This window comes from Schistocerca piceifrons, chromosome 2, assembly GCF_021461385.2.
Source record: "Schistocerca piceifrons isolate TAMUIC-IGC-003096 chromosome 2, iqSchPice1.1, whole genome shotgun sequence".
Taxonomy (NCBI): Eukaryota; Metazoa; Arthropoda; class Insecta; order Orthoptera; family Acrididae; genus Schistocerca; species Schistocerca piceifrons.
In genome coordinates this window covers 1138042815-1138070651 of record NC_060139.1, presented here as the reverse complement: position 1 = coordinate 1138070651, position 27837 = coordinate 1138042815, and the positions used below count along the sequence as shown (strand labels likewise).

General features: G+C 37.8%; 2 protein-coding genes across 2 annotated transcripts in view; both read left to right on the top strand.

Annotated features, from left to right (window-relative positions):
* LOC124776194 (piggyBac transposable element-derived protein 4-like) overlaps nt 1-10727 on the top strand; it is a 31533-nt gene extending 20806 nt beyond the window's left edge. The window contains exon 3 of the mRNA XM_047251024.1: nt 10616-10727. Coding sequence (XP_047106980.1) covers nt 10616-10727 — 112 coding nt within the window. The remainder of the gene's footprint in view (nt 1-10615) is intronic.
* Nucleotides 10728-10767: 40 nt separating this feature from the next.
* LOC124776193 (piggyBac transposable element-derived protein 4-like) lies at nt 10768-26493 on the top strand. Its single transcript, XM_047251023.1, has 3 exons — nt 10768-12431; nt 12875-12982; nt 26472-26493. Exons 1-3 carry the CDS (start codon nt 10768-10770, stop codon nt 26491-26493), a joined length of 1794 nt encoding a protein of 597 aa, XP_047106979.1.
* The last annotated feature ends 1344 nt before the right edge of the window (nt 26494-27837 follow it).

Genomic DNA, 27837 nt, shown 5'->3' with positions numbered 1-27837 from the left:
TGCCGACTTAAGTACAAGAAGATTGACTCTTTTTCCTGACTATGTTTTTGAACCATTCCTGTGACACTAGTTATAGATTCCGATGCTTCACTTCAGGTTTACTGTATCCCTCTGACCTTATTATTGACGATGAAACACTGAAATTAAATCTTAATTAAATACAAAAGGCACAATGCCGAATTAAGTACAAGAAGACTGACTCTTCTTACTGTCTATGTTTTGAACCATTCCTGTGACACTAGTTATAGATTCCGATGCTTCACTTCAGGTTTACTGTATCCCTCTGACGCTCTTATTGACGATGAAACACAGAAGTTGCATATGAATTAAATACAAAAAGCACAATGCCGACCCAAGTACAAGAAGACTGGCTCTTCTTACTGTCTATGTTTTGAACCATTCCTGTGACACTAGTTATAGATTCCGATGCTTCACTTCAGGTTTACTGTGTCCCTCTGACCTTCTTATTGACGATGAAACACAGAAATTGCATCGGAATTATATACAAAAGGCACAATGCCGACTTAAGCACAAGAAAACTGACTCTTCCTACTGTCTATGTTTTGAACCATTCCAGTATCACTAGTTATAGATTCCGAAGCTTCACTTCAGGTTTACTGTATCCCTTTCACCTTCCTATTGACGATGATACACAGATATTGCATCTTAATTAAATACAAAAGGCACAATGCCGACTTAAGTACAAGAAGATTGACTCTTCTTACTGACTATGCTTTGAACCATTCCTGTGACACTAGTTGTAGATTCCGATGCTTCACTTCAGGTTTACTGTATCCCTCTGACCTTCTTATTGACGATGAAACACGTAGATTGCAGCGGAATTAAATACAAAAAGCACAATGCCGACTTAAGTATATGAAGAAAGGGTCTTCTTACTGTCTATGTTTTGAAAAATTCCTGTGACACTAGTTATAGATTCCGATGCTTCACTTCAGGTTTACCGTATCCCACTGACCTTATTATTGACGATGAAACACAGAAGTTACATCCTAATTAAATACAAAAGGCACAATGCCGACTCAAGTACCAATAGACTGGCTCTTCTTACTATGTTGTGAACAATTTCTGTGACACTAGTTATAGATTCCGATGCTTGACTTCAGTTTTACTGTATGCCTCTGACCTTCTTAATGACGAAGAAACACAGATATTGCATCGGAATAACATTTAAAAGGCACAATGCCGACTTAAGTACAAAAAGACTGACTCTTCTTACTGTCTATGTTTGAACCGTTCCTGTGACACTAGTTATAGATTCCGATGCTTCACTTCAGGTTTACTGTATCCCTCTGACCTTCTTATTGACGATGAAACACAGAAATTGCACCGGAATTAAATACAAAAGGCACAATGCCGACTTAAGTACAAGATATCTGACTCTTCTTACTGACTATGATTTGAACCATTCCTGTGACACTAGTTATAGATTCCGATGCTTCACATCAGGTTTACTGTATGCCTCTGACCTTATTATTGACGATGAAACACAGAAATTAAATCTTAATTAAAAACAAAAGGCACAATGCCGAATTAAGTACAAGAAGACTGACTCTTCCAACTGTCTATGTTTTGAACCATTCCTGTGACACTAGTTATAGATTCCGATGCTTCACTTCAGGTTTACTGTATCCCTCTGACGCTCTTATTGACGATGAAACACAGAAGTTGCATCCGAATTAAATACAAAAGACACAATGTCGACCCAAGTACAAGAAGACTGGCTCTTCTTACTGTCTAAGTTTGAACCATTCCTGTGACACTAGTTATAGATTCCGATGCTTCAGTTCAGGTTTACTGTCTCCCTGTGACCTTCTTATTGACGATGAAACACAGAAATTGCATCGGAATTAAATACAAAAGGCACAATGCCGACTTATGTACAAGAAAAATGACTCTTCTTACTGTCTATGTTTTGAACCATTCCTGTGAAACTAGTTGTAGATTCCGATGCTTCACTTCAGGTTTACTGTATCCCTCTGACCTTCTTATTGATGATGAAACACGTAAATTGCATCGTAATTAAATACAAAAGGCACAATGCCGATATAAGTATAAGAAGAATGGGTCTTCTTACTGTCTATGTTTTGAACCATTCCTGTGACACTAGTTATAGATTCCGATGCTTCACTTCAGGTTTACTGTATCCCTCTGACTTTCGTATTGACGATGAAACACAGAAATTGCATCGGAATAAAATACAAAAGGCACAATGATGACTTAAGTACAAAAAGACTGACTGTTCTTTCTGTCTATGATTTGAACAATTCCTGTGACACTAGTTATAGATTCCGATGCTTCACTTCAGGTATACTGTATCCCTCTGACCTTCTTATTGACGATGAAACACAGAAATTGCATCGGAATTAAATACAAAAGGCACAATGCCGACTTAAGTACAAGATAACTGACTCTTCTTACTGACTATGTTTTGAACCTTTCCTGTGACACTAGTTATAGATTCCGATGCTTCACATCAGGTTTACTGTATGCCTCTGACCTTATTATTGACGATGAAACACAGAAATTAAATCTTAATTAAATACAAAAGGCACAATGCCGAATTAAGTACAAGAAGACTGACTCTTCCAACTGTCTATGTTTTGAACCATTCCTGTGACACTAGTTATAGATTCCGATGCTTCACTTCAGGTTTACTGTATCCCTCTGACGCTCTTATTGACGATGAAACACAGAAGTTGCATCCGAATTAAATACAAAAGGCACAATGTCGACCCAAGTACAAGAAGACTGGCTCTTCTTACTGTCTAAGTTTTGAACCATTCCTGTGACACTAGTTATAGATTCCGATGCTTCACTTCAGGTATACTGTATCCCTGTGACCTTCTTATTGACGATGAAACACGTAAATTGCATCGTAATTAAATACAAAAGGCACAATGCCGATATAAGTATAAGAAGAATGGGTCTTCTTACTGTCTATGTTTTGAACCATTCCTGTGACACTAGTTATAGATTCCGATCCTTCACTTCAGGTTTACCGTATCCCTCTGACCTTCTTATTGACGATGAAACACAGACGTTGCATCCTAATTAAATACAAAAGGCACAATGCCGACTCAAGTACAAGAAGACTGGCTCTTCTTACTGTCTATGTTTTGAACCATTTCTGTGACACTAGTTATAGATTCCGATGCTTGACTTCAGTTTTACTGTATCCCTCTGACCTTCTTAATGACGAAAAAACACAGATATTGCATCGGAATTAAATACAAAAGGCACAATGCTGACTAAAGTACATGAAGACGGACCCTTCTTATTGTCTATGTTTTGAACCATTCCTGTGACACCATTTATAGATTCCGATGCTTCAGTTCAGGTTTACTGTCTCCCTGTGACCTTCTTATTGACGATGAAACACAGAAATTGCATCGGAATTAAATACAAAAGGCACAATGCCGACTTATGTACAAGAAAACTGACTCTTCTTACTGTCTATGTTTTGAACCATTCCTGTGACACTAGTTGTAGATTCCGATGCTACACTTCAGGTTTACTGTATCCCTCTGACCTTCTTATTGACGATGAAACACAGAAATTGCATCGGAATTAAATACAAAAGGCACAATGCCGACTTAAGTACAAGATAACTGACTCTTCTTACCGTCTATGTTTTGAACCATTCCTGTGACACTAGTTATAGATTCCGATGCTTCACTTCAGGTTTACCGTATCCCTCTGACCTTCTTATTGACGATGAAACACAGACGTTGCATCCTAATTAAATACAAAAGGCACAATGCCGACTCAAGTACAAGATGACTGGCTCTTCTTACTGTCTATGTTTCGAACCATTTCTGTGACACTAGTTATAGATTCCGATGCTTGACTTCAGTTTTACTGTATCCCTCTGACCTTCTTAATGACGAAAAAACACAGATATTGCATCGGAATTAAATACAAAATGCACAATGCTGACTAAAGTACAAGAAGACGGACCCTTCTTACTGTCTATGTTTTGAACCATCCCTGTGACACTAGTTATAGATTCCGATGCTTCACTTCAGGTTTACTGTATCCCTCTGACTTTCTTATTGACGACGAAACACAGAAATTGCATCGGAATAAAATACAAAAGGCACAATGCCGACTTAAGTACAAAAAGACTGACTGTTCTTACTGTCTTTGATTTGAACAATTCCTGTGACACTAGTTATAGATTCCGATGCTTCACTTCAGATATACTGTATCCCTCTGACCTTCTTATTGACGATGAAACACAGAAATTGCAAAGGAATTAAATACAAAATCACAATGGTGACTTAAGTACAAGATAACTGACTCTTCTTACTGACTATGTTTTGAACAATTCCTGTGACACTAGTTATAGATTCCGATGCTTCACTTCAGGTTTACTGTATCCCTCTGACGCTCTTATTGACGATGAAACACAGAAGTTGCATCCGAATTAAATAGAAAAGGCACAATGCCGACACAAGTACAAGAAGGCTGGCTCTTATTACTGTCTATGTTTTGAACCATTTCTGTGGCACTAGTTATAGATTCCGATGCTTCCCTTCAGGTTTACTGCATCCCTCAGACCTTCTTATTGACGAAGAAGCACAGAAATTGCATCGTAATTATATTCAAAAGGCCCAATGCCGACCTAAGTACAAGAAAACTGACTCTTCTGACTGTCTATGATTTGAACCATTCCTGTGACACTAGTTATAGATTCCGATACTTCAGTTCAGGTTTACTGTCTCCCTCTGACCTTCTTATTGACGATGAAACACGTAAATTGCATCGGAATTAAATACAAAAGACACAATGCCGACTTAAGTACAAGAAGACTGACCCTTCTTACTGTCTATGTTTTGAACCATTCCTTAGACACTAGTTATAGATTCCGATGCTTCACTTCAGGTTTACTGTATTCCTCTGACCTTCTTATTGACGATGAAACACAGAAATTGCATCGGAAATAAATACAAAAGGCACAATGCCGACTTAAGTACAAAAAGACTGACTCTTCTTACTGTCTATGTTTTGAACCATTCCTGTGACACTAGTTATAGATTCCGATGCTTCACTTCAGGTTTACTGTATCCCTCTGACCTTCTTATTAACGATTAAACACGTAAATTGCATCGGAATTAAATACAAAAGGCACAATGCCGACTTAAGTACAAGAAGAATGCCTCTTCTTACTGTCTATGTTTTGAACCATTCCTGTGACACTAGTTATAGATTCCGATGCTTCACTTCAGATTTACTGTATCCCTCTGACCTTCTTATTGACGAAGAAATACAGAAATTGCATCGGAATTAAATACAAAAGGCACAATGCCGACTTAAGTTCAAGAAGACAGATCCTTCTTACTTTCTATGTTTTGAACCATTCCTGTGACTCTAGTTATAGATTCCGATGCTTCACTTCAGGTTTACTGTATCCCTCTGACCTTCTTATTGACGATGAAAAACAGAAATTGCATCGGAATTAAATACAAAAGGCACAATGCCGACTCAAGTACAAGAAGACTGGCTCTTCTTACTGTCTATGTTTTGAACCATTTCTGTGACACTAGTTATAGATTACGATGCTTGACTTCAGTTTTACTGTATCCCTCTGACCTTCTTAATGACGAAAAAACACAGATATTGCATCGTAATTAAATACAAAAGGCACAATGCCGATATAAGTATAAGAAGAATGGGTCTTCTTACTGTCTATGTTTTGAACCATTCCTGTGACACTAGTTATAGATTCCGATGCTTCACTTCAGGTTTACCGTATCCCTCTGACCATCTTATTGACGATGAAACACAGACGTTGCATCCTAATTAAATACAAAAAGCACAATGCCGACTCAAGTACAAGAAGACTGGCTCTTCTTACTGTCTATGTTTTGAACCATTTCTGTGACACTAGTTATAGATTCCGATGCTTGACTTCAGTTTTACTGTATCCCTCTGACCTTCTTAATGACGAAAAAACACAAATATTGCATCGGAATTAAATACAAAAGGCACAATGCTGACTTAAGTACAAGAACACGGACCCTTCCTACTGTTTATGTTTTGAACCATTCCTGTGACACTAGTTATAGATTCCGATGCTTCACTTCAAGTTTACTGTATCCCTCTGACTTTCGTATTGACGACGAAACACAGAAATTGCATCGGAAGAAAATACAAAAGGCACAATGCCGACTTAAGTACAAAATGACTGACTGTTCTTACTGTCTATGATTTGAACAATTCCTGTGACACTAGTTATAGATTCCGATGCTTCACTTCAGGTATACTGTATCCCTCTGACCTTCTTATTGACGATGAAACACAGAAATTGCATCGGAATTAAATACAAAAGGCACAATGCCGACTTAAGTACAAGATAACTGACTCTTCTTAATGACTATGTTTTGAACCATTCCTGTGACACTAGTTATAGATTCCGATGTTTCACTTCAGGTTTACTGTATCCCTTTCACCTTCCTATTGACGATGAAACACAGAAATTGCATCTTAATTAAATACAAAAGGCACAATGCCGACTTAAGTACAAGATAACTGACTCTTCCTGCTGACTACGTTTTGAACCATTCCTGTGACACTAGTTATAGATTCCGATGCTTCACTTCTGGTTCACTGTATCCCTCTGACCTTCGTATTGACGATGAAACACAGAAATTGCATCGGAATTAAATACAAATGGCACAATGCCGACTTAAGTACAAAAAGAGTGACTCTTCTTACTGTCTACGATTTGAACCATTCCTGTGACACTAGTTATAGATTCCGATGCTTCACTTCAGGTTTACTGTATCCCTGTGGGCTTCTTATTGACGATGAAACACAGAAATTGCATCGGAATTATATACAAAAGGCACAATGCCGACTTAAGTACAAGAAGACTGACTCTTCTTACTGTCAATGTTTGAACCATTCCTGTGACACTAGTTATAGATTCCGATGCTTTACTTCAGGTTTACTGTATCCCTCTGACCTTCTTATTGACGATCAAACACAGAAAACTCATCGGAATTAAATACAAAAGGCACAATGATGACTCAAGTACAAGAAGACAGACTCTTCTTACTGTCTATGATTTGAGCCATTCCTGTGACACTAATTATAGATTCCGATGCTTCACTTTAGGTTTACTGTATCCATCTGTCCTTCTTATTGACGATGAAGCACAGAAATTGCATCGGAATTAAATACAAAAGGCAAAATGCCGACTTAAGTACAAGAAGACTGACTCTTCTTACTGTCTATGATTTGAACGATTCCTGTGACACTAATTATAGGTTCCCATGCTTCACTTCAGTTTTACTGTATCCCTCTGACCTTCTTATTGACGATGAAACACAGAAATTGCATCGGAATTAAATACAAAAGGCACAATGCCGACTTAAGTACAAGAAGACTGACTCTTCCTACTGTCTATGTTTTGAACCAATCCTGTGACACTAGTTTTAGATTCCGATGCTTCACTTCAGGTTTTCTGTATCCCTCTGACCTCTTTATTGACGATGAAACACAGAAATTGCATCTTAATTAAATACAAAAGGCTCAGTGCCGACTTAAGTACAAGAACACTAACTCATCTTACTGTCAATGGTTTGAACCGTTCCTGTTACACTAGTTATAGATTCCGATACTTCACTTCAGGTTTACTGTATCCCTGTGACCTTCTTAATGACGAAGAAACACAGATATTGCATCGGAATTAAATACAAAAGGCACAATGCCGACTTCAGTACAAGAAGACTGGCTCTTCTTACTGTCTATGTTTTGAACCATTTCTGTGACACTAGTTATAGATTCCGATGCATCCCTTCAGGATTACTGTATCCCTGTGACCTTCTTATTGACGAAGAAACACAGATATTGCATCGGAATCAAATACAAAAGGCACAATGCCGACTTATGTACAAGAAGACTGACCCTTCTTACTGTCTAAGCTTTGAACCATTCCTGTGACACTAGTTATAGATACCGATGCTTCACTTCAGGTTTACTGTATCCCTCTGACCTTCGCATTGACGATGAAACACAGAAATTGCATCGGTATTAAATACAAATGGCACAATGCCGACTTAAGTACAAAAAGAGTGACTCTTCTTACTGTCTATGTTTTGAACCATTCCTGTGACACTAAGTATAGATTCCGATGCTTCACTTCAGGTTTACTGTATCCCTGTGAGCTTCTTATTGACGATGAAACACAGAAATTGCATCGGAATTATATACAAAAGGCACAATGCCGACTTAAGTACAAGAAGACTGACTCTTCTTACTGTCTATGTTTTGAGCCATTCCTGTGACACTAATTATAGATTCCGATGCTTCACTTCAGGTTTACTGTATCCCTCTGACCTTCTTATAGACGAAGAAACACAGAAATTGCATCGGAATTAAATACAAAAGGCAAAATGCCGACTTAAGTACAAGAAGACTGACTCTTCTTACTGTCTATGATTTGAACCATTCCTGTCACTCTAGTTATAGGTTCCCATGCTTCACTTCAGTTTTACTGTATCCCTCTGACCTTCTTATTGACGATGAAACACAGAAATTGCATCGGAATTAAATACAAAAGGCACAATGCCGACTTAAGTACAAGAAGACTGACTCTTCCTACTGTCTATGTTTTGAACCATTCCTGTGACACTAGTTATAGATTCCGAAGCTTCACTTCAGGTTTACTGTATCCCTTTCACCTTCCTATTGACGATGAAACACAGAAATTGCATCTTAATTAAATAAAAAAGGCACAATGCCGACTTAAGTACAAGATAACTGACTCTTCCTACTGACTATGTTTTAACCGTTCCTGTGACACTAGTTTTAGATTCCGATGCTTCACTTCAGGTTTTCTTTATCCCTCTGACCTCTTTATTGACGGTGAAACACAGAAATTGCATCTTAATTAAATACAAATGGCACAATGCCGACTTAAGTACAAGAAGACTGACTCTTCTTACTGTCAATGTTTTCTACCATTCCGGTGACATTAGTTATAGATTCCGATAATTCATTTTAGGTAACTGTATCCAGCTGACCTTTTTATTGACGATGAAGCACGGAAATTGCATCGGAATTAAATACAAAAGGCAAAATGCCGACTTAAGTACAAGAAGACTGACTCTTCTTACTGTCTATGATTTGAACCATTCCTGTGACACTAGTTATAGGTTCCCATGCTTCACTTCAGTTTTACTGTATGCCTCTGACCTTCTTATTCACGATGAAACACACAAATTGCATCGGAATTAAATACAAAAGGCACAATGCCGACTTCAGTACAAGAAGGCTGACCCTTCTTACTGTCTATGTTTGAAGCATTCCTGTGACACTAGTTATAGATTCCGATGCGTCACTTTGGGTTTACTGTATCCCTCTGACCTTCTTATTCACGATGAAACACGTAAATTGCATCGGAATGAAATACAAAATGCACAATGCCGACTTAAGTACAATAAGAATGGGTCTTCTTACTGTCTATGTTTTGAACCACTCCTGTGACACTAGTTATAGATTCCGATGCTTGACTTTAGGTTTACTGATTCCCTCTGACCTTCGTATAGACAAAGAAACACATAAATTGCATCGGAATTAAATACAAAAGGCACAATGCCGACTCAAGTACAAGAAGACTGGCTCCTCTTACTGTCTATGATTTAAACCATTTCTGTGACACTAGTTATAGATTCCGATGCTTCACTTCAGGTTTACTGTATCCCTCTGACCTTCTTATAGACGAAGAAACACGGATATTGCATCGGAATTAAATACAAAAGGCACAATGCCGACTTAAGTACAAGAAGACTGACCCATCCTAGTGTCTTTGTTTTGAACCATTCCTGTGACACTAGTTTTAGATTCCGATGCTTCACTTCAGGTTTACTGTATCCCTCTGACCTTCTTATTGACGATCAAACACAGAAAATTCATCGGAATTAAATACAAAAGGCACAATGCCGACTCAAGTACAAGAAGACTGGCTCTTCTTACTGTCTATGTTTTGAGCCATTCCTGTGACACTAGTTATAGATTCCGATGCTTCACTTCAGGTTTACTGTATCCCTCTGACCTTCTTATTGACGATGAAACATAGAAATAGCATTTTAATTAAATACAAAAGGCACAATGCCGACTTCAGTACAAGAACACTAACTCATCTTACTGTCTATGGCTTGAACCATTCCTGTGACACTAGTTATAGATACCGATGCCTCGCTTCAGGTTTACTGTATCCCTCTGACCTACTTATTGACGATGAATTACGTAAATTATATCGGAATTAAATACAAGAGGCACATTGCCGACTTAACCCTGCTGTTCTGTTCGGGTCTATATGACCCGAAACGAATATGAACGTTATTTTACATTATGTAAATACCAATATATATTTATGAAACTTTGTGACTTTGTCTGAAAATGGATGAGCAGCATGTGTTTTAAAAGGTTTTAAAAAAGTTTAAGAAGTTTGGGCTTCAACTGTAATAGTTGCATATGTAATGTTCGGGTCATAATGACCCGACACAAATATGTTTAGTGTAACTCGTATTTATTTCTAAAATCTGGAAATGGCGAAAATTATTTTTGTTGTGTTGTGTGGGAATAGTGACTGCATCATTCCAACTTACTCTCAACAATCACCTAAAGCTCCATGCGTTCACAACAATGGGCTTGTTTGTTGCTTTCCCCAGGAAATAATAATTGGCAGTTCTCAATAATTGGAATGCTTTGTTTCTGCCCAGTTTGACTTGTGACACCATGGCGATGAGACCATTGAATGATCGTGAGTTGGAAGAAATAGTAAATGCCTCACCAGATGAAGGATCACTTTCTGAGTTTGAAGATCACATCAGCAATGCATCTGAAAGCGAGTGTTCCGATGACAGTTACGACAGTCCACAGCCCATACAAAATAGTGTAGAGACTTTTCTTTCTAAAAATGGGAATATAGAATGGCAGTTGCATCCACCAGCACAACATGGTCGCCTACCAGCTTCGAACATCATCAAGAGTACCCCAGGAGTTACCAGGTATGCAGTCAGCAGAATATCTGATGTAAAATGTTCATTTGAAGCAGTATTTCACACAGCGCTTCAAAATGAAATAATAGAGATGACAAATATTGAAGGGCAGCGAGTTTATGGTGAACAGTGGACAGATATTGATGGTTCTGTTTTCCATGCATACTTAGGACTCTTACTCCTAGCGGGTGTATATCGATCTCATGGGGAGTCTACAAAAAGTTTGTGGGATAAAGATACTGGGCGAAACATATTTCGAGCAACCATGTCTCATGAAACATTCTGTAAGATATCACGTGTCCTGCGATTTGACAAGAAATCTACTAGAGAGGAAAGACGACGTACTGACAAACTTGCCGCAATTCGTAGTATTTGGGAGAAGTGGGTAGAGGTCCTTCCTAAACTGTATAATCCAGGAGAAAATGTTACTGTTGACGAGCAGTTAGTAGCATTTAGAGGTCGCTGTCCATTCAAGCAGTATATCCCAAGTAAACCGGCAAAATATGGGATCAAAATATGGACCATGTGTGACAGCAAAACTTCATACGTACTGAAAGCCCAAATTTATACAGGAAAGGTGAGTGGAGCGGCACCAGAAAGAAATCAGGGAATGAGGGTGGTATCTGATCTCACTTCTGAGTTACGTGGTCAGAATATCACGTGTGACAACTTTTTTACGTCGTACAATTTGGGGCAGCTGCTTCTGAAAAGGAAATTGACTATGTTGGGAACTATACGGAAAAATAAGCCGGAGCTTCCACACAAAATGACCAACAAGGAGGTACACAGCTCTTCATTTTACTTCACAAATGACACTACTGTGGTTAATTATATTCCTAAGAGACACAAGAATGTTGTACTTATGAGCACTCTCCACCATGATGCGGAAATCAGTGACAGGGCTGATAAGAAGCCAAAAATGATTTTGGACTATAATTCAACCAAAGGTGCTGTAGACACGCTTGATCAGTTATTAGGTACATATACATGCAAACGAAAAAGTAATAGGTGGCCAATGATAGTTTTCTACAATATTCTTGATGTTTCTGCTTATAATGCATACGTTTTGTGGATTTCGGTTGACCCTAATTGGAATGCAAGCAAATTGACTAGAAGGAGAATATTCTTGGAGGAACTTGGAAAGTCACTGATAAAAGAACATATTGCATCAAGAACGCATTTCCCAAGAACAGAAGATTCTTTGAGAATGGTCACAAGCATCCAAAACCCGAATGATGTGGGTGGTGTGTCAGAATCGGTAACAACAAGAAAATCTACAAAACGTGCACGCTGTAAGTTCTGTCCATCAAGTAATGACAATAAAACAAACATGGTGTGTGGAAAATGTAGTAAACATATTTGCAAGAAACATGTAACCTACTTGTGTCCACAGTGCAAGCAGTAAGAAAAGAACTGTAGTATTTTATAAGATGATTGTATTGAAAATTCTGTTGTTTCAAATTTATGTGAATACTTGTGCCTAAACTACAATCAGTAAGAAGAGAGGATTCTAAAGTTGTAGTGCTTTCTATGTTGGAATGTAATAAAAAAACTGTAGTGTGTTCTGTACTGTAGTGTGCTCTAAGATGAATATCTGTAATGACAACTGTCTGTTGTTAGAAAATGTCAATACTTACGTCTAAACTGTCAACAATAAGAATAGAAGTATGGAAAAACTGTAGTGCTTTCTAAGTTGAATGCCTGTAATGGAAACTGTCTGTTGTTTCAAATTTATGTGCATATTTAAATGAAAAATATCCCTCAATAAAGTTGTATGCATTGTTATTATTATTATTATTACCATTATTATTATTATTATTATTATTATTATTATTACTAACAAGGTACTGGAATAGAACAACAATGTCGATAGCTAAAACTGTACCAAAATTTATGTTTCTAAAGCATTTTGATATGTCGGGTCATATTGACCCGAACAGTATATATGTCAAGTAAAAGTGAACAGAACAGCAGGGTTAAGTACAAGAAGACTGACTCTTCTTACTGCCTATGCTTTGAACCATTCCTGTTACTCTAGTTATAGATTCCGATGCTTCATTTCAGGTTTACTGTATCCCTCTGACGATCTTATTGACGAAAAGACACAGAAATTATATCGGAATTAAATACAAAAGGCACAATGCCGACTCAAGTACAAGAAGACTGTCTCTTCCTACTGTCTATGTTTTGAACCATTTCTGTGACACTAGTTATAGATTCCGATTCGTCACTTCAGGTTTACTGTATCCCTCTGACCTTCTTATTGACGAAGAAACACAGATATTGCATCGGAATTAAATACAAAAGCACAATGCCGACTTAAGTACAAGAAGACTGACCCTTCTTACTGTCTATTTTTTGAACCAATCCTGTGACACTAGTTATAAATTCCGATGCTTCACTTCAGGTTTACTGTATCCCTCTGACCTTCTTATTGACAATGAAACACAGAAATTGCATCGGAATTAAATACAAAAGGGACAATGCCGACTTAAGTACAAGAAGATTGACTCTTTTTCCTGACTATGTTTTTGAACCATTCCTGTGACACTAGTTATAGATTCCGATGCTTCACTTCAGGTTTACTGTATCCCTCTGACCTTATTATTGACGATGAAACACAGAAATTAAATCTTAATTAAATACAAAAGGCACAATGCCGAATTAAGTACAAGAAGACTGACTCTTCTTACTGTCTATGTTTTGAACCATTCCTGTGACACTAGTTATAGATTCCGATGCTTCACTTCAGGTTTACTGTATCCCTCTGACGCTCTTATTGACGATGAAACACAGAAGTTGCATATGAATTAAATACAAAAAGCACAATGCCGACCCAAGTACAAGAAGACTGGCTCTTCTTACTGTCTATGTTTTGAACCATTCCTGTGACACTAGTTATAGATTCCGATGCTTCACTTCAGGTTTACTGTGTCCCTCTGACCTTCTTATTGACGATGAAACACAGAAATTGCATCGGAATTATATACAAAAGGCACAATGCCGACTTAAGCACAAGAAAACTGACTCTTCCTACTGTCTATGTTTTGAACCATTCCAGTATCACTAGTTATAGATTCCGAAGCTTCACTTCAGGTTTACTGTATCCCTTTCACCTTCCTATTGACGATGAAACACAGATATTGCATCTTAATTAAATACAAAAGGCACAATGCCGACTTAAGTACAAGAAGATTGACTCTTCTTACTGACTATGCTTTGAACCATTCCTGTGACACTAGTTGTAGATTCCGATGCTTCACTTCAGGTTTACTGTATCCCTCTGACCTTCTTATTGACGATGAAACACGTAGATTGCAGCGGAATTAAATACAAAAAGCACAATGCCGACTTAAGTATATGAAGAAAGGGTCTTCTTACTGTCTATGTTTTGAAAAATTCCTGTGACACTAGTTATAGATTCCGATGCTTCACTTCAGGTTTACCGTATCCCACTGACCTTATTATTGACGATGAAACACAGAAGTTACATCCTAATTAAATACAAAAGGCACAATGCCGACTCAAGTACCAATAGACTGGCTCTTCTTACTATGTTGTGAACAATTTCTGTGACACTAGTTATAGATTCCGATGCTTGACTTCAGTTTTACTGTATGCCTCTGACCTTCTTAATGACGAAGAAACACAGATATTGCATCGGAATAACATTTAAAAGGCACAATGCCGACTTAAGTACAAAAAGACTGACTCTTCTTACTGTCTATGTTTGAACCGTTCCTGTGACACTAGTTATAGATTCCGATGCTTCACTTCAGGTTTACTGTATCCCTCTGACTTTCTTATTGACGATGAAACACAGAAATTGCACCGGAATTAAATACAAAAGGCACAATGCCGACTTAAGTACAAGATATCTGACTCTTCTTACTGACTATGATTTGAACCATTCCTGTGACACTAGTTATAGATTCCGATGCTTCACATCAGGTTTACTGTATGCCTCTGACCTTATTATTGACGATGAAACACAGAAATTAAATCTTAATTAAATACAAAAGGCACAATGCCGAATTAAGTACAAGAAGACTGACTCTTCCAACTGTCTATGTTTTGAACCATTCCTGTGACACTAGTTATAGATTCCGATGCTTCACTTCAGGTTTACTGTATCCCTCTGACGCTCTTATTGACGATGAAACACAGAAGTTGCATCCGAATTAAATACAAAAGACACAATGTCGACCCAAGTACAAGAAGACTGGCTCTTCTTACTGTCTAAGTTTGAACCATTCCTGTGACACTAGTTATAGATTCCGATGCTTCAGTTCAGGTTTACTGTCTCCCTGTGACCTTCTTATTGACGATGAAACACAGAAATTGCATCGGAATTAAATACAAAAGGCACAATGCCGACTTATGTACAAGAAAAATGACTCTTCTTACTGTCTATGTTTTGAACCATTCCTGTGAAAGTAGTTGTAGATTCCGATGCTTCACTTCAGGTTTACTGTATCCCTCTGACCTTCTTATTGATGATGAAACACGTAAATTGCATCGTAATTAAATACAAAAGGCACAATGCCGATATAAGTATAAGAAGAATGGGTCTTCTTACTGTCTATGTTTTGAACCATTCCTGTGACACTAGTTATAGATTCCGATGCTTCACTTCAGGTTTACTGTATCCCTCTGACTTTCGTATTGACGATGAAACACAGAAATTGCATCGGAATAAAATACAAAAGGCACAATGATGACTTAAGTACAAAAAGACTGACTGTTCTTACTGTCTATGATTTGAACAATTCCTGTGACACTAGTTATAGATTCCGATGCTTCACTTCAGGTATACTGTATCCCTCTGACCTTCTTATTGACGATGAAACACAGAAATTGCATCGGAATTAAATACAAAAGGCACAATGCCGACTTAAGTACAAGATAACTGACTCTTCTTACTGACTATGTTTTGAACCTTTCCTGTGACACTAGTTATAGATTCCGATGCTTCACATCAGGTTTACTGTATGCCTCTGACCTTATTATAGACGATGAAACACAGAAATTAAATCTTAATTAAATACAAAAGGCACAATGCCGAATTAAGTACAAGAAGACTGACTCTTCCAACTGTCTATGTTTTGAACCATTCCTGTGACACTAGTTATAGATTCCGATGCTTCACTTCAGGTTTACTGTATCCATCTGACGCTCTTATTGACGATGAAACACAGAAGTTGCATCCGAATTAAATACAAAAGGCACAATGTCGACCCAAGTACAAGAAGACTGGCTCTTCTTACTGTCTAAGTTTTGAACCATTCCTGTGACACTAGTTATAGATTCCGATGCTTCACTTCAGGTATACTGTATCCCTCTGACCTTCTTATTGACGATGAAACACGTAAATTGCATCGTAATTAAATACAAAAGGCACAATGCCGATATAAGTATAAGAAGAATGGGTCTTCTTACTGTCTATGTTTTGAACCATTCCTGTGACACTAGTTATAGATTCCGATCCTTCACTTCAGGTTTACCGTATCCCTCTGATCTTCTTATTGACGATGAAACACAGACGTTGCATCCTAATTAAATACAAAAGGCACAATGCCGACTCAAGTACAAGATGACTGGCTCTTCTTACTGTCTATGTTTCGAACCATTTCTGTGACACTAGTTATGGATTCCGATGCTTGACTTCAGTTTTACTGTATCCCTCTGACCTTCTTAATGACGAAAAAACACAGATATTGCATCGGAATTAAATACAAAATGCACAATGCTGACTAAAGTACAAGAAGACGGACCCTTCTTACTGTCTATGTTTTGAACCATCCCTGTGACACTGGTTATAGATTCCGATGCTTCAGTTCAGGTTTACCGTATCCCTCTGACCTTCTTATTGACGATGAAACACAGACGTTGCATCCTAATTAAATACAAAAGGCACAATGCCGACTCAAGTACAAGATGACTGGCTCTTCTTACTGTCTATGTTTCGAACCATTTCTGTGACACTAGTTATGGATTCCGATACTTGACTTCAGTTTTACTGTATCCCTCTGACCTTCTTAATGACGAAAAAACACAGATATTGCATCGGAATTAAATACAAAATGCACAATGCTGACTAAAGTACAAGAAGACGGACCCTTCTTACTGTCTATGTTTTGAACCATCCCTGTGACACTGGTTATAGATTCCGATGCTTCACTTCAGGTTTACTGTATCCCTCTGACTTTCTTATTGACGACGAAACACAGAAATTGCATCGGAATAAAATACAAAAGGCACAATGCCGACTTAAGTACAAAAAGACTGACTGTTCTTACTGTCTTTGATTTGAACAATTCCTGTGACACTAGTTATAGATTCCGATGCTTCACTTCAGATATACTGTATCCCTCTGACCTTCTTATTGACGATGAAACACAGAAATTGCATCGGAATTAAATACAAAATCACAATGGTGACTTAAGTACAAGATAACTGACTCTTCTTACTGACTATGTTTTGAACAATTCCTGTGACACTAGTTATAGATTCCGATGCTTCACATGAGGTTTACTGTATGCCTCTGACCTTATTATTGACGATGAAACACAGAAATTAAGTCTTAATTAAATACAAAAGGCACAATGCCGAATTAAGTACAAGAAGACTGACTGTTCCTACTGTCTATGATTTGAACCATTACTGTGACACTAGTTATAGATTCCGATGCTTCACTTCAGGTTTACTGTATCCCTCTGACGCTCTTATTGACGATGAAACACAGAAGTTGCATCCGAATTAAATAGAAAAGGCACAATGCCGACACAAGTACAAGAAGGCTGGCTCTTATTACTGTCTATGTTTTGAACCATTTCTGTGACACTAGTTATAGATTCCGATGCTTCCCTTCAGGTTTACTGCATCCCTCAGACCTTCTTATTGACGAAGAAGCACAGAAATTGCATCGTAATTATATTCAAAAGGCCCAATGCCGACCTAAGTACAAGAAAACTGACTCTTCTGACTGTCTATGATTTGAACCATTCCTGTGACACTAGTTATAGATTCCGATACTTCAGTTCAGGTTTACTGTCTCCCTGTGACCTTCTTATTGACGATGAAACACAGAAATTGCATCGTAATTAATTACAAAAGGCACAATGCCGACTTATGTACAAGAAAACTGACTCTTCTAACTGTCTATGTTTTGAACCATTCCTTAGACACTAGTTATAGATTCCGATGCTTCACTTCAGGTTTACTGTATTCCTCTGACCTTCTTATTGACGATGAAACACAGAAATTGCATCGGAAATAAATACAAAAGGCACAATGCCGACTTAAGTACAAAAAGACTGACTCTTCTTACTGTCTATGTTTTGAACCATTCCTGTGACACTAGTTATAGATTCCGATGCTTCACTTCAGGTTTACTGTATCCCTCTGACCTTCTTATTGACGATTAAACACGTAAATTGCATCGGAATTAAATACAAAAGGCACAATGCCGACTTAAGTACAAGAAGAATGCCTCTTCTTACTGTCTATGTTTTGAACCATTCCTGTGACACTAGTTATAGATTCCGATGCTTCACTTCAGATTTACTGTATCCCTCTGAGCTTCTTATTGACGATGAAATACAGAAATTGCATCGGAATTATTTACAAAAGGCACAATGCCGACATAAGTACAAGAAGACTGACTCTTCTTACTGTCTATGTTTTGAACCATTTCTGTGACACTAGTTATAGATTCCGATGCTTCACTTCAGGTATACTGTATCCCTCTGACCTTCTTATTGACGAAGAAATACAGAAATTGCATCGGAATCAAATACAAAAGGCACAATGCCGACTTAAGTTCAAGAAGACAGATCCTTCTTACTTTCTATGTTTTGAACCATTCCTGTGACTCTAGTTATAGATTCCGATGCTTCACTTCAGGTTTACTGTATCCCTCTGACCTTCTTATTGACGATGAAAAACAGAAATTGCATCGGAATTAAATACAAAAGGCACAATGCCGACTCAAGTACAAGAAGACTGGCTCTTCTTACTGTCTATGTTTTGAACCATTTCTGTGACACTAGTTATAGATTACGATGCTTGACTTCAGTTTTACTGTATCCCTCTGACCTTCTTATTGACGATGAAACACGTAAATTGCATCGGAATTAAATACAAAAGGCACAATGCCGACTTAAGTACAAGAAGAATGCCTCTTCTTACTGTCTATGTTTGAACCATTCCTGTGACACTAGTTATAGATTCCGATGCTTCACTTCAGATTTACTGTATCCCTCTGAGCTTCTTATTGACGATGAAACACAGAAGTTGCATCGGAATTATTTACAAAAGGCACAATGCCGACATAAGTACAAGAAGACTGACTCTTCTTGCTGTCTATGTTTTGAACCATTTCTGTGACACTAGTTATAGATTCCGCACTTCAGGTGTACTGTATCCCTCTGACCTTCTTATTGACGAAGAAATACAGAAATTGCATCGGAATTAAATACTAAAGGCACAATGCCGACTCAAGCACAAGAAGACTGGCTCTTCTTACTGTCATGTTTTGAACCATTTCTGTGACACTAGTTATAGATTCCGATGCTTCACTTCAGGTTTACTGCATCTCTCTGACCTTGTTATTGACGAAGAAATACAGATATTGCATCGGAATTAAATACAAAAGGCACAATGCCGACTTAAGTTCAAGAAGACAGATCCTTCTTACTTTCTATGTTTTGAACCATTCCTGTGACTCTAGTTATAGATTCCGATGCTTCACTTCAGGTTTACTGTATCCCTCTGACCTACGTATTGACGTTGAAACACAGAAATTGCACCGGAATTAAAAAAAAAATTCACAATGCCGACTTAAGTACAAAAAGACTGACTCTACTTACTGTCTATTTTTTGAACCATGCCTGTGACACTAGTTATAGATTCCGATGCTTCACTTCAGGGTTACTGTATCCTTGTGAGCTTCTTATTGACGATGAAACACTGAAATTGCATCGGAAATACATACAAAAGGCACAATGTCGACTTAAGTACAAGAAGACTGACTCTTCTTACTGTCTATGTTTTGAACCATTCCTGTGACTCTAGTTATAGATTCCGATGCTTCACTTCAGGTTTACTGTGCCCTTTCACCTTCTTATTGACGATGAAACACAGAAATTGCATCTTGATTAAATACAAAAGGCACAATGCCGACTTAAGTACAAGAACACTGACTCTTCTTACTGTCATTGGTTTGAACCATTCCTGTGACATTAGTTATAGATTCCCATGCTTCACATCATGTATACTGTTTCCCTCTGACCTTCGTATTGACGATGAAACACAGAAAATTCGTCGGAATTAAATACAAAAGGCACAATGCCGACTTAAGTACAAAAAGACTGACTCTTCTTACTGTCTATGTTTTGAACCATTCCTGTGACACTAGTTATAGATTCCGATGCTTCACTTCAGGTTTACTGTATCCCTCTGACTTTCGTATTGACGACGAAACACAGAAATTGCATCGGAATAAAATACAAAAGGCACAATGCCGACTTAAGTACAAAATGACTGACTGTTCTTACTGTCTATGATTTGAACAATTCCTGTGACACTAGTTATAGATTCCGATGCTTCACTTCAGGTATACTGTATCCCTCTGACCTTCTTATTGACGATGAAACACAGAAATTGCATCGGAATTAAATACAAAAGGCACAATGCCGACTTAAGTACAAGATAACTGACTCTTCTTACTGACTATGTTTTGAACCATTCCTGTGACACTAGTTATAGATTCCGATGCTTCACATCAGGTTTACTGTATGCCTCTGACCTTATTATTATCGATGAAACACAGAAATTAAATCTTAATTAAATACAAAAGGCACAATGCCGAATTAAGTACAAGAAGACTGACTCTTCCAACTGTCTATGTTTTGAACCATTCCTGTGACACTAGTTATAGATGCCGATGCTTCACTTCAGGTTTACTGTATCCCTCTGACGCTCTTATTGACGATGAAACACAGAAGTTGCATCCGAATTAAATACAAAAGGCACAATGTCGACCCAAGTACAAGAAGACTGGCTCTTCTTACTGTCTAAGATTTGAACCATTCCTGTGACACTAGTTATAGATTCCGATGCTTCAGTTCAGGTTCACTGTCTCCCTGTGACCTTCTTATTGACGATGAAACACAGAAATTGCATCGGATTTAAATACAAAAGGCACAATGCCGACTTATGTACAAGAAAACTGACTCTTCTTACTGTCTATGATTTGAACCATTCCTGTGACACTAGTTGTGGATTCCGATGCTTCACTTCAGGTTTACTGTATCCCTGTAACCTTCTTATTGACGATGAAACACGTAAATTGCATCGTAATTAAATACAAAAGGCACAATGCCGATATAAGTATAAGAAGAACGGGTCTTCTTACTGTCTATGATTTGAACCATTCCTGTGACACTAGTTATGGATTCCGATACTTCAGTTCAGATTTACTGTCTCCCTGTGGCCTTCTTATTGACGATGAAACACAGAAATTGCATCGGAATTAATTACAAAAGGCACAATGCCGACTTATGTACAAGAAAACTGACTCTTCTTACTGTCTATGTTTTGAACCATTCCTTAGACACTAGTTATAGATTCCGATGCTTCACTTCAGGTTTACTGTATCCCTCTGACCTTCTTATTGACGATGAAACACGTAAATTGCATCGGAATTAAATACAAAAGGCACAATGCCGACTTAAGTACAAGAAGACTGACCCCTCTTACTGTCTATGTTTTGAACCTTTCCTGTGACACTAGTTATAGATTCCGATGCTTCACTTGAGGTTTACTGTATCCCTCTGACTTTCGTATTGACGATGAAACACAGAAATTGCATCGGAATTAAATACAAAAGGCACAATGCCGACTTAAGTACAAAAAGACTGACTCTTCTTACTGTCTATGTTTTGAACCATTCCTGTGACACTAGTTATAGATTCCGATGCTTCACTTCAGGTTTACTGTATCCCTCTGACCTTCTTATTGACGATGAAACACGTAAATTGCATCGGAATTAAATACAAAAGGCACAATGCCGACTTAAGTACAAGAAGAATGCCTCTTCTTACTGTCTATGTTTGAACCATTCCTGTGACACTAGTTATAGATTCCGATGCTTCACTTCAGATTTACTGTATCCCTCTGAGCTTCTTATTGACGATGAAACACAGAAGTTGCATCGGAATTATTTACAAAAGGCACAATGCCGACATAAGTACAAGAAGACTGACTCTTCTTGCTGTCTATGTTTTGAACCATTTCTGTGACACTAGTTATAGATTCCGCACTTCAGGTGTACTGTATCCCTCTGACCTTCTTATTGACGAAGAAATACAGAAATTGCATCGGAATTAAATACTAAAGGCACAATGCCGACTCAAGCACAAGAAGACTGGCTCTTCTTACTGTCTATGTTTTGAACCATTTCTGTGACACTAGTTATAGATTCCGATGCTTCACTTCAGGTTTACTGCATCTCTCTGACCTTGTTATTGACGAAGAAATACAGATATTGCATCGGAATTAAATACAAAAGGCACAATGCCGACTTAAGTTCAAGAAGACAGATCCTTCTTACTTTCTATGTTTTGAACCATTCCTGTGACTCTAGTTATAGATTCCGATGCTTCACTTCAGGTTTACTGTATCCCTCTGACCTACGTATTGACGTTGAAACACAGAAATTGCACCGGAATTAAAAAAAAAATTCACAATGCCGACTTAAGTACAAAAAGACTGACTCTACTTACTGTCTATTTTTTGAACCATGCCTGTGACACTAGTTATAGATTCCGATGCTTCACTTCAGGGTTACTGTATCCTTGTGAGCTTCTTATTGACGATGAAACACTGAAATTGCATCGGAAATACATACAAAAGGCACAATGTCGACTTAAGTACAAGAAGACTGACTCTTCTTACTGTCTATGTTTTGAACCATTCCTGTGACTCTAGTTATAGATTCCGATGCTTCACTTCAGGTTTACTGTGCCCTTTCACCTTCTTATTGACGATGAAACACAGAAATTGCATCTTGATTAAATACAAAAGGCACAATGCCGACTTAAGTACAAGAACACTGACTCTTCTTACTGTCATTGGTTTGAACCATTCCTGTGACATTAGTTATAGATTCCCATGCTTCACATCATGTATACTGTTTCCCTCTGACCTTCGTATTGACGATGAAACACAGAAAATTCGTCGGAATTAAATACAAAAGGCACAATGCCGACTTAAGTACAAAAAGACTGACTCTTCTTACTGTCTATGTTTTGAACCATTCCTGTGACACTAGTTATAGATTCCGATGCTTCACTTCAGGTTTACTGTATCCCTCTGACTTTCGTATTGACGACGAAACACAGAAATTGCATCGGAATAAAATACAAAAGGCACAATGCCGACTTAAGTACAAAATGACTGACTGTTCTTACTGTCTATGATTTGAACAATTCCTGTGACACTAGTTATAGATTCCGATGCTTCACTTCAGGTATACTGTATCCCTCTGACCTTCTTATTGACGATGAAACACAGAAATTGCATCGGAATTAAATACAAAAGGCACAATGCCGACTTAAGTACAAGATAACTGACTCTTCTTACTGACTATGTTTTGAACCATTCCTGTGACACTAGTTATAGATTCCGATGCTTCACATCAGGTTTACTGTATGCCTCTGACCTTATTATTATCGATGAAACACAGAAATTAAATCTTAATTAAATACAAAAGGCACAATGCCGAATTAAGTACAAGAAGACTGACTCTTCCAACTGTCTATGTTTTGAACCATTCCTGTGACACTAGTTATAGATGCCGATGCTTCACTTCAGGTTTACTGTATCCCTCTGACGCTCTTATTGACGATGAAACACAGAAGTTGCATCCGAATTAAATACAAAAGGCACAATGTCGACCCAAGTACAAGAAGACTGGCTCTTCTTACTGTCTAAGTTTTGAACCATTCCTGTGACACTAGTTATAGATTCCGATGCTTCAGTTCAGGTTCACTGTCTCCCTGTGACCTTCTTATTGACGATGAAACACAGAAATTGCATCGGATTTAAATACAAAAGGCACAATGCCGACTTATGTACAAGAAAACTGACTCTTCTTACTGTCTATGATTTGAACCATTCCTGTGACACTAGTTGTGGATTCCGATGCTTCACTTCAGGTTTACTGTATCCCTGTAACCTTCTTATTGACGATGAAACACGTAAATTGCATCGTAATTAAATACAAAAGGCACAATGCCGATATAAGTATAAGAAGAACGGGTCTTCTTACTGTCTATGATTTGAACCATTCCTGTGACACTAGTTATGGATTCCGATACTTCAGTTCAGATTTACTGTCTCCCTGTGGCCTTCTTATTGACGATGAAACACAGAAATTGCATCGGAATTAATTACAAAAGGCACAATGCCGACTTATGTACAAGAAAACTGACTCTTCTTACTGTCTATGTTTTGAACCATTCCTTAGACACTAGTTATAGATTCCGATGCTTCACTTCAGGTTTACTGTATCCCTCTGACCTTCTTATTGACGATGAAACACGTAAATTGCATCGGAATTAAATACAAAAGGCACAATGCCGACTTAAGTACAAGAAGACTGACCCCTCTTACTGTCTATGTTTTGAACCTTTCCTGTGACACTAGTTATAGATTCCGATGCTTCACTTGAGGTTTACTGTATCCCTCTGACTTTCGTATTGACGATGAAACACAGAAATTGCATCGGAATTAAATACAAAAGGCACAATGCCGACTTAAGTACAAAAAGACTGACTCTTCTTACTGTCTATGTTTTGAACCATTCCTGTGACACTAGTTATAGATTCCGATGCTTCACTTCAGGTTTACTGTATCCCTCTGACCTTCTTATTGACGATGAAACACGTAAATTGCATCGGAATTAAATACAAAAGGCACAATGCCGACTTAAGTACAAGAAGAATGCCTCTTCTTACTGTCTATGTTTGAACCATTCCTGTGACACTAGTTATAGATTCCGATGCTTCACTTCAGATTTACTGTATCCCTCTGAGCTTCTTATTGACGATGAAACACAGAAGTTGCATCGGAATTATTTACAAAAGGCACAATGCCGACATAAGTACAAGAAGACTGACTCTTCTTGCTGTCTATGTTTTGAACCATTTCTGTGACACTAGTTATAGATTCCGCACTTCAGGTGTACTGTATCCCTCTGACCTTCTTATTGACGAAGAAATACAGAAATTGCATCGGAATTAAATACTAAAGGCACAATGCCGACTCAAGCACAAGAAGATTGGCTCTTCTTACTGTCTATGTTTTGAACCATTTCTGTGACACTAGTTATAGATTCCGATGCTTCACTTCAGGTTTACTGCATCTCTCTGACCTTGTTATTGACGAAGAAATACAGATATTGCATCGGAATTAAATACAAAAGGCACAATGCCGACTTAAGTTCAAGAAGACAGATCCTTCTTACTTTCTATGTTTTGAACCATTCCTGTGACTCTAGTTATAGATTCCGATGCTTCACTTCAGGTTTACTGTATCCCTCTGACCTACGTATTGACGTTGAAACACAGAAATTGCACCGGAATTAAAAAAAAAATTCACAATGCCGACTTAAGTACAAAAAGACTGACTCTACTTACTGTCTATTTTTTGAACCATGCCTGTGACACTAGTTATAGATTCCGATGCTTCACTTCAGGGTTACTGTATCCTTGTGAGCTTCTTATTGACGATGAAACACTGAAATTGCATCGGAAATACATACAAAAGGCACAATGTCGACTTAAGTACAAGAAGACTGACTCTTCTTACTGTCTATGTTTTGAACCATTCCTGTGACTCTAGTTATAGATTCCGATGCTTCACTTCAGGTTTACTGTGCCCTTTCACCTTCTTATTGACGATGAAACACAGAAATTGCATCTTGATTAAATACAAAAGGCACAATGCCGACTTAAGTACAAGAACACTGACTCTTCTTACTGTCATTGGTTTGAACCATTCCTGTGACATTAGTTATAGATTCCCATGCTTCACATCATGTATACTGTTTCCCTCTGACCTTCGTATTGACGATGAAACACAGAAAATTCATCGGAATTAAGGGGAGTTGGAATGCCGGAAAATGGAAAAAATTCACATTTTCAGTTTTTAACCTTATAACTTAATTTGAAATTTTCTGCTTAAAATGGTGCAAAATTTGTTAAGAAATTCCAATTGGAAGTATTTTTATTTAATTTTTCAAAATTACATGTGCGCCCAGCAAAGTTACCCATCTTGTGATTTGTACACATTTAAATCTTCGCATTTCCGAAAACATTACATATAGAAGGCTGTGGATTTCACTCTTCAGTTGTAGAATCTTTGATCCTTCCATAGGTACCATTGTTTTTACGACTAGCTGTGTTTATTGTTCAGTTTTTGATCTGTGAGTGTTTGTTTTGAGCCTCGAGTTTAGTTTGTCGCTCATTTGGAGTTTGTTATCTGTCTTGTTTTGACTTTCAGTGGTGAGTGCGTAGTTTCTACGATGCCTAGGAGTGCATCATTATTTAAAAAGCGAAAGTTTCGCGGTAATAGATTTACAAATAACGTTTGTTCAAGTGATTCTGCTTCAGCACCTGTTGATGCTGGTGAAAGTTCTGACGTTTGTACAGCTGAGATGTGTGAAGGAGACACGCCCACCAGTGCATCAAAAAAGAAGTTATCAAACTGTGCAAGTGAAATTACAGATGAAGCTTCTAATGAACAATATGTTTTAGTCGACTTTCCTGTTTTTACTGAGTTTATGAAGAAATGTTTGTGTTGTAATCTTTGTGGAGGTTCTTTTGATATGAACATAACAAAATCTATAGGACTTTCCTGCAAAATTGCTATAGTTTGTGCCAGTTGTGAAAATGAGACCTGTTTTTGGAGCTCTAAAACATGCAGTAGCAATTTGTTTGAGAGTAATATCAGGCTAATGTATGCAATGAGAGCAATTGGTAAAGGACATACTGCTGCTCAAACATTTTGTGCCATAATGAATCTTCCACCTCCACCTGCTAAAATTGACAATTACACTGAAGTGATAGGAGATGCTGTTCAGTCTGTAGCAGATTTATCAATGAAAGCTGCTGCCAGTGAAGCAAAATATATAAATGAAGGAAACCCAGATATCCCTGTTGCTTTTGATGGAACCTGGCAGAAAAGGGGTCACACATCCAAAAATGCTGTTGCTACTGTTACTAGTGTGGACAGCGGTAAAGTTTTGGACTATGAAGTGCTCACTAAACATTGTTACCATTGTGCATCTGGTAAGATAGAAGCAGCTCACATATGTAGCAAGAATTATGAAGGTACGAGTGGAGGCATGGAGGCTGCCGCTGCTGTGAAAATGTTTAGCAGATCAGAAAAAGAACGGGGAGTATTTTACACAAAATTCCTTGGAGATGGGGACTCCAAGGCATACAAAAGTGTTACAGAATCCATGCCATATGTCAATAAGACAATAACTAAACTAGAATGTGTCGGTCATGTTCAGAAACGAATGGGCACTCGTCTAAGGAAACTGAAACAGAATCTGAAGGACAAAATTTTGTCAGATGGTAAAACCATTAGAGGTCGCCTGTCAGATAAAATTATAAATGAATTACAACAATACTATGGTATGGCAATAAGAAATAATGCAAATAATTTGCAGGAAATGAGACAAGCTGTATGGGCCACATATTTACATCGATCATCAACTGATGATAATCCTCAACAT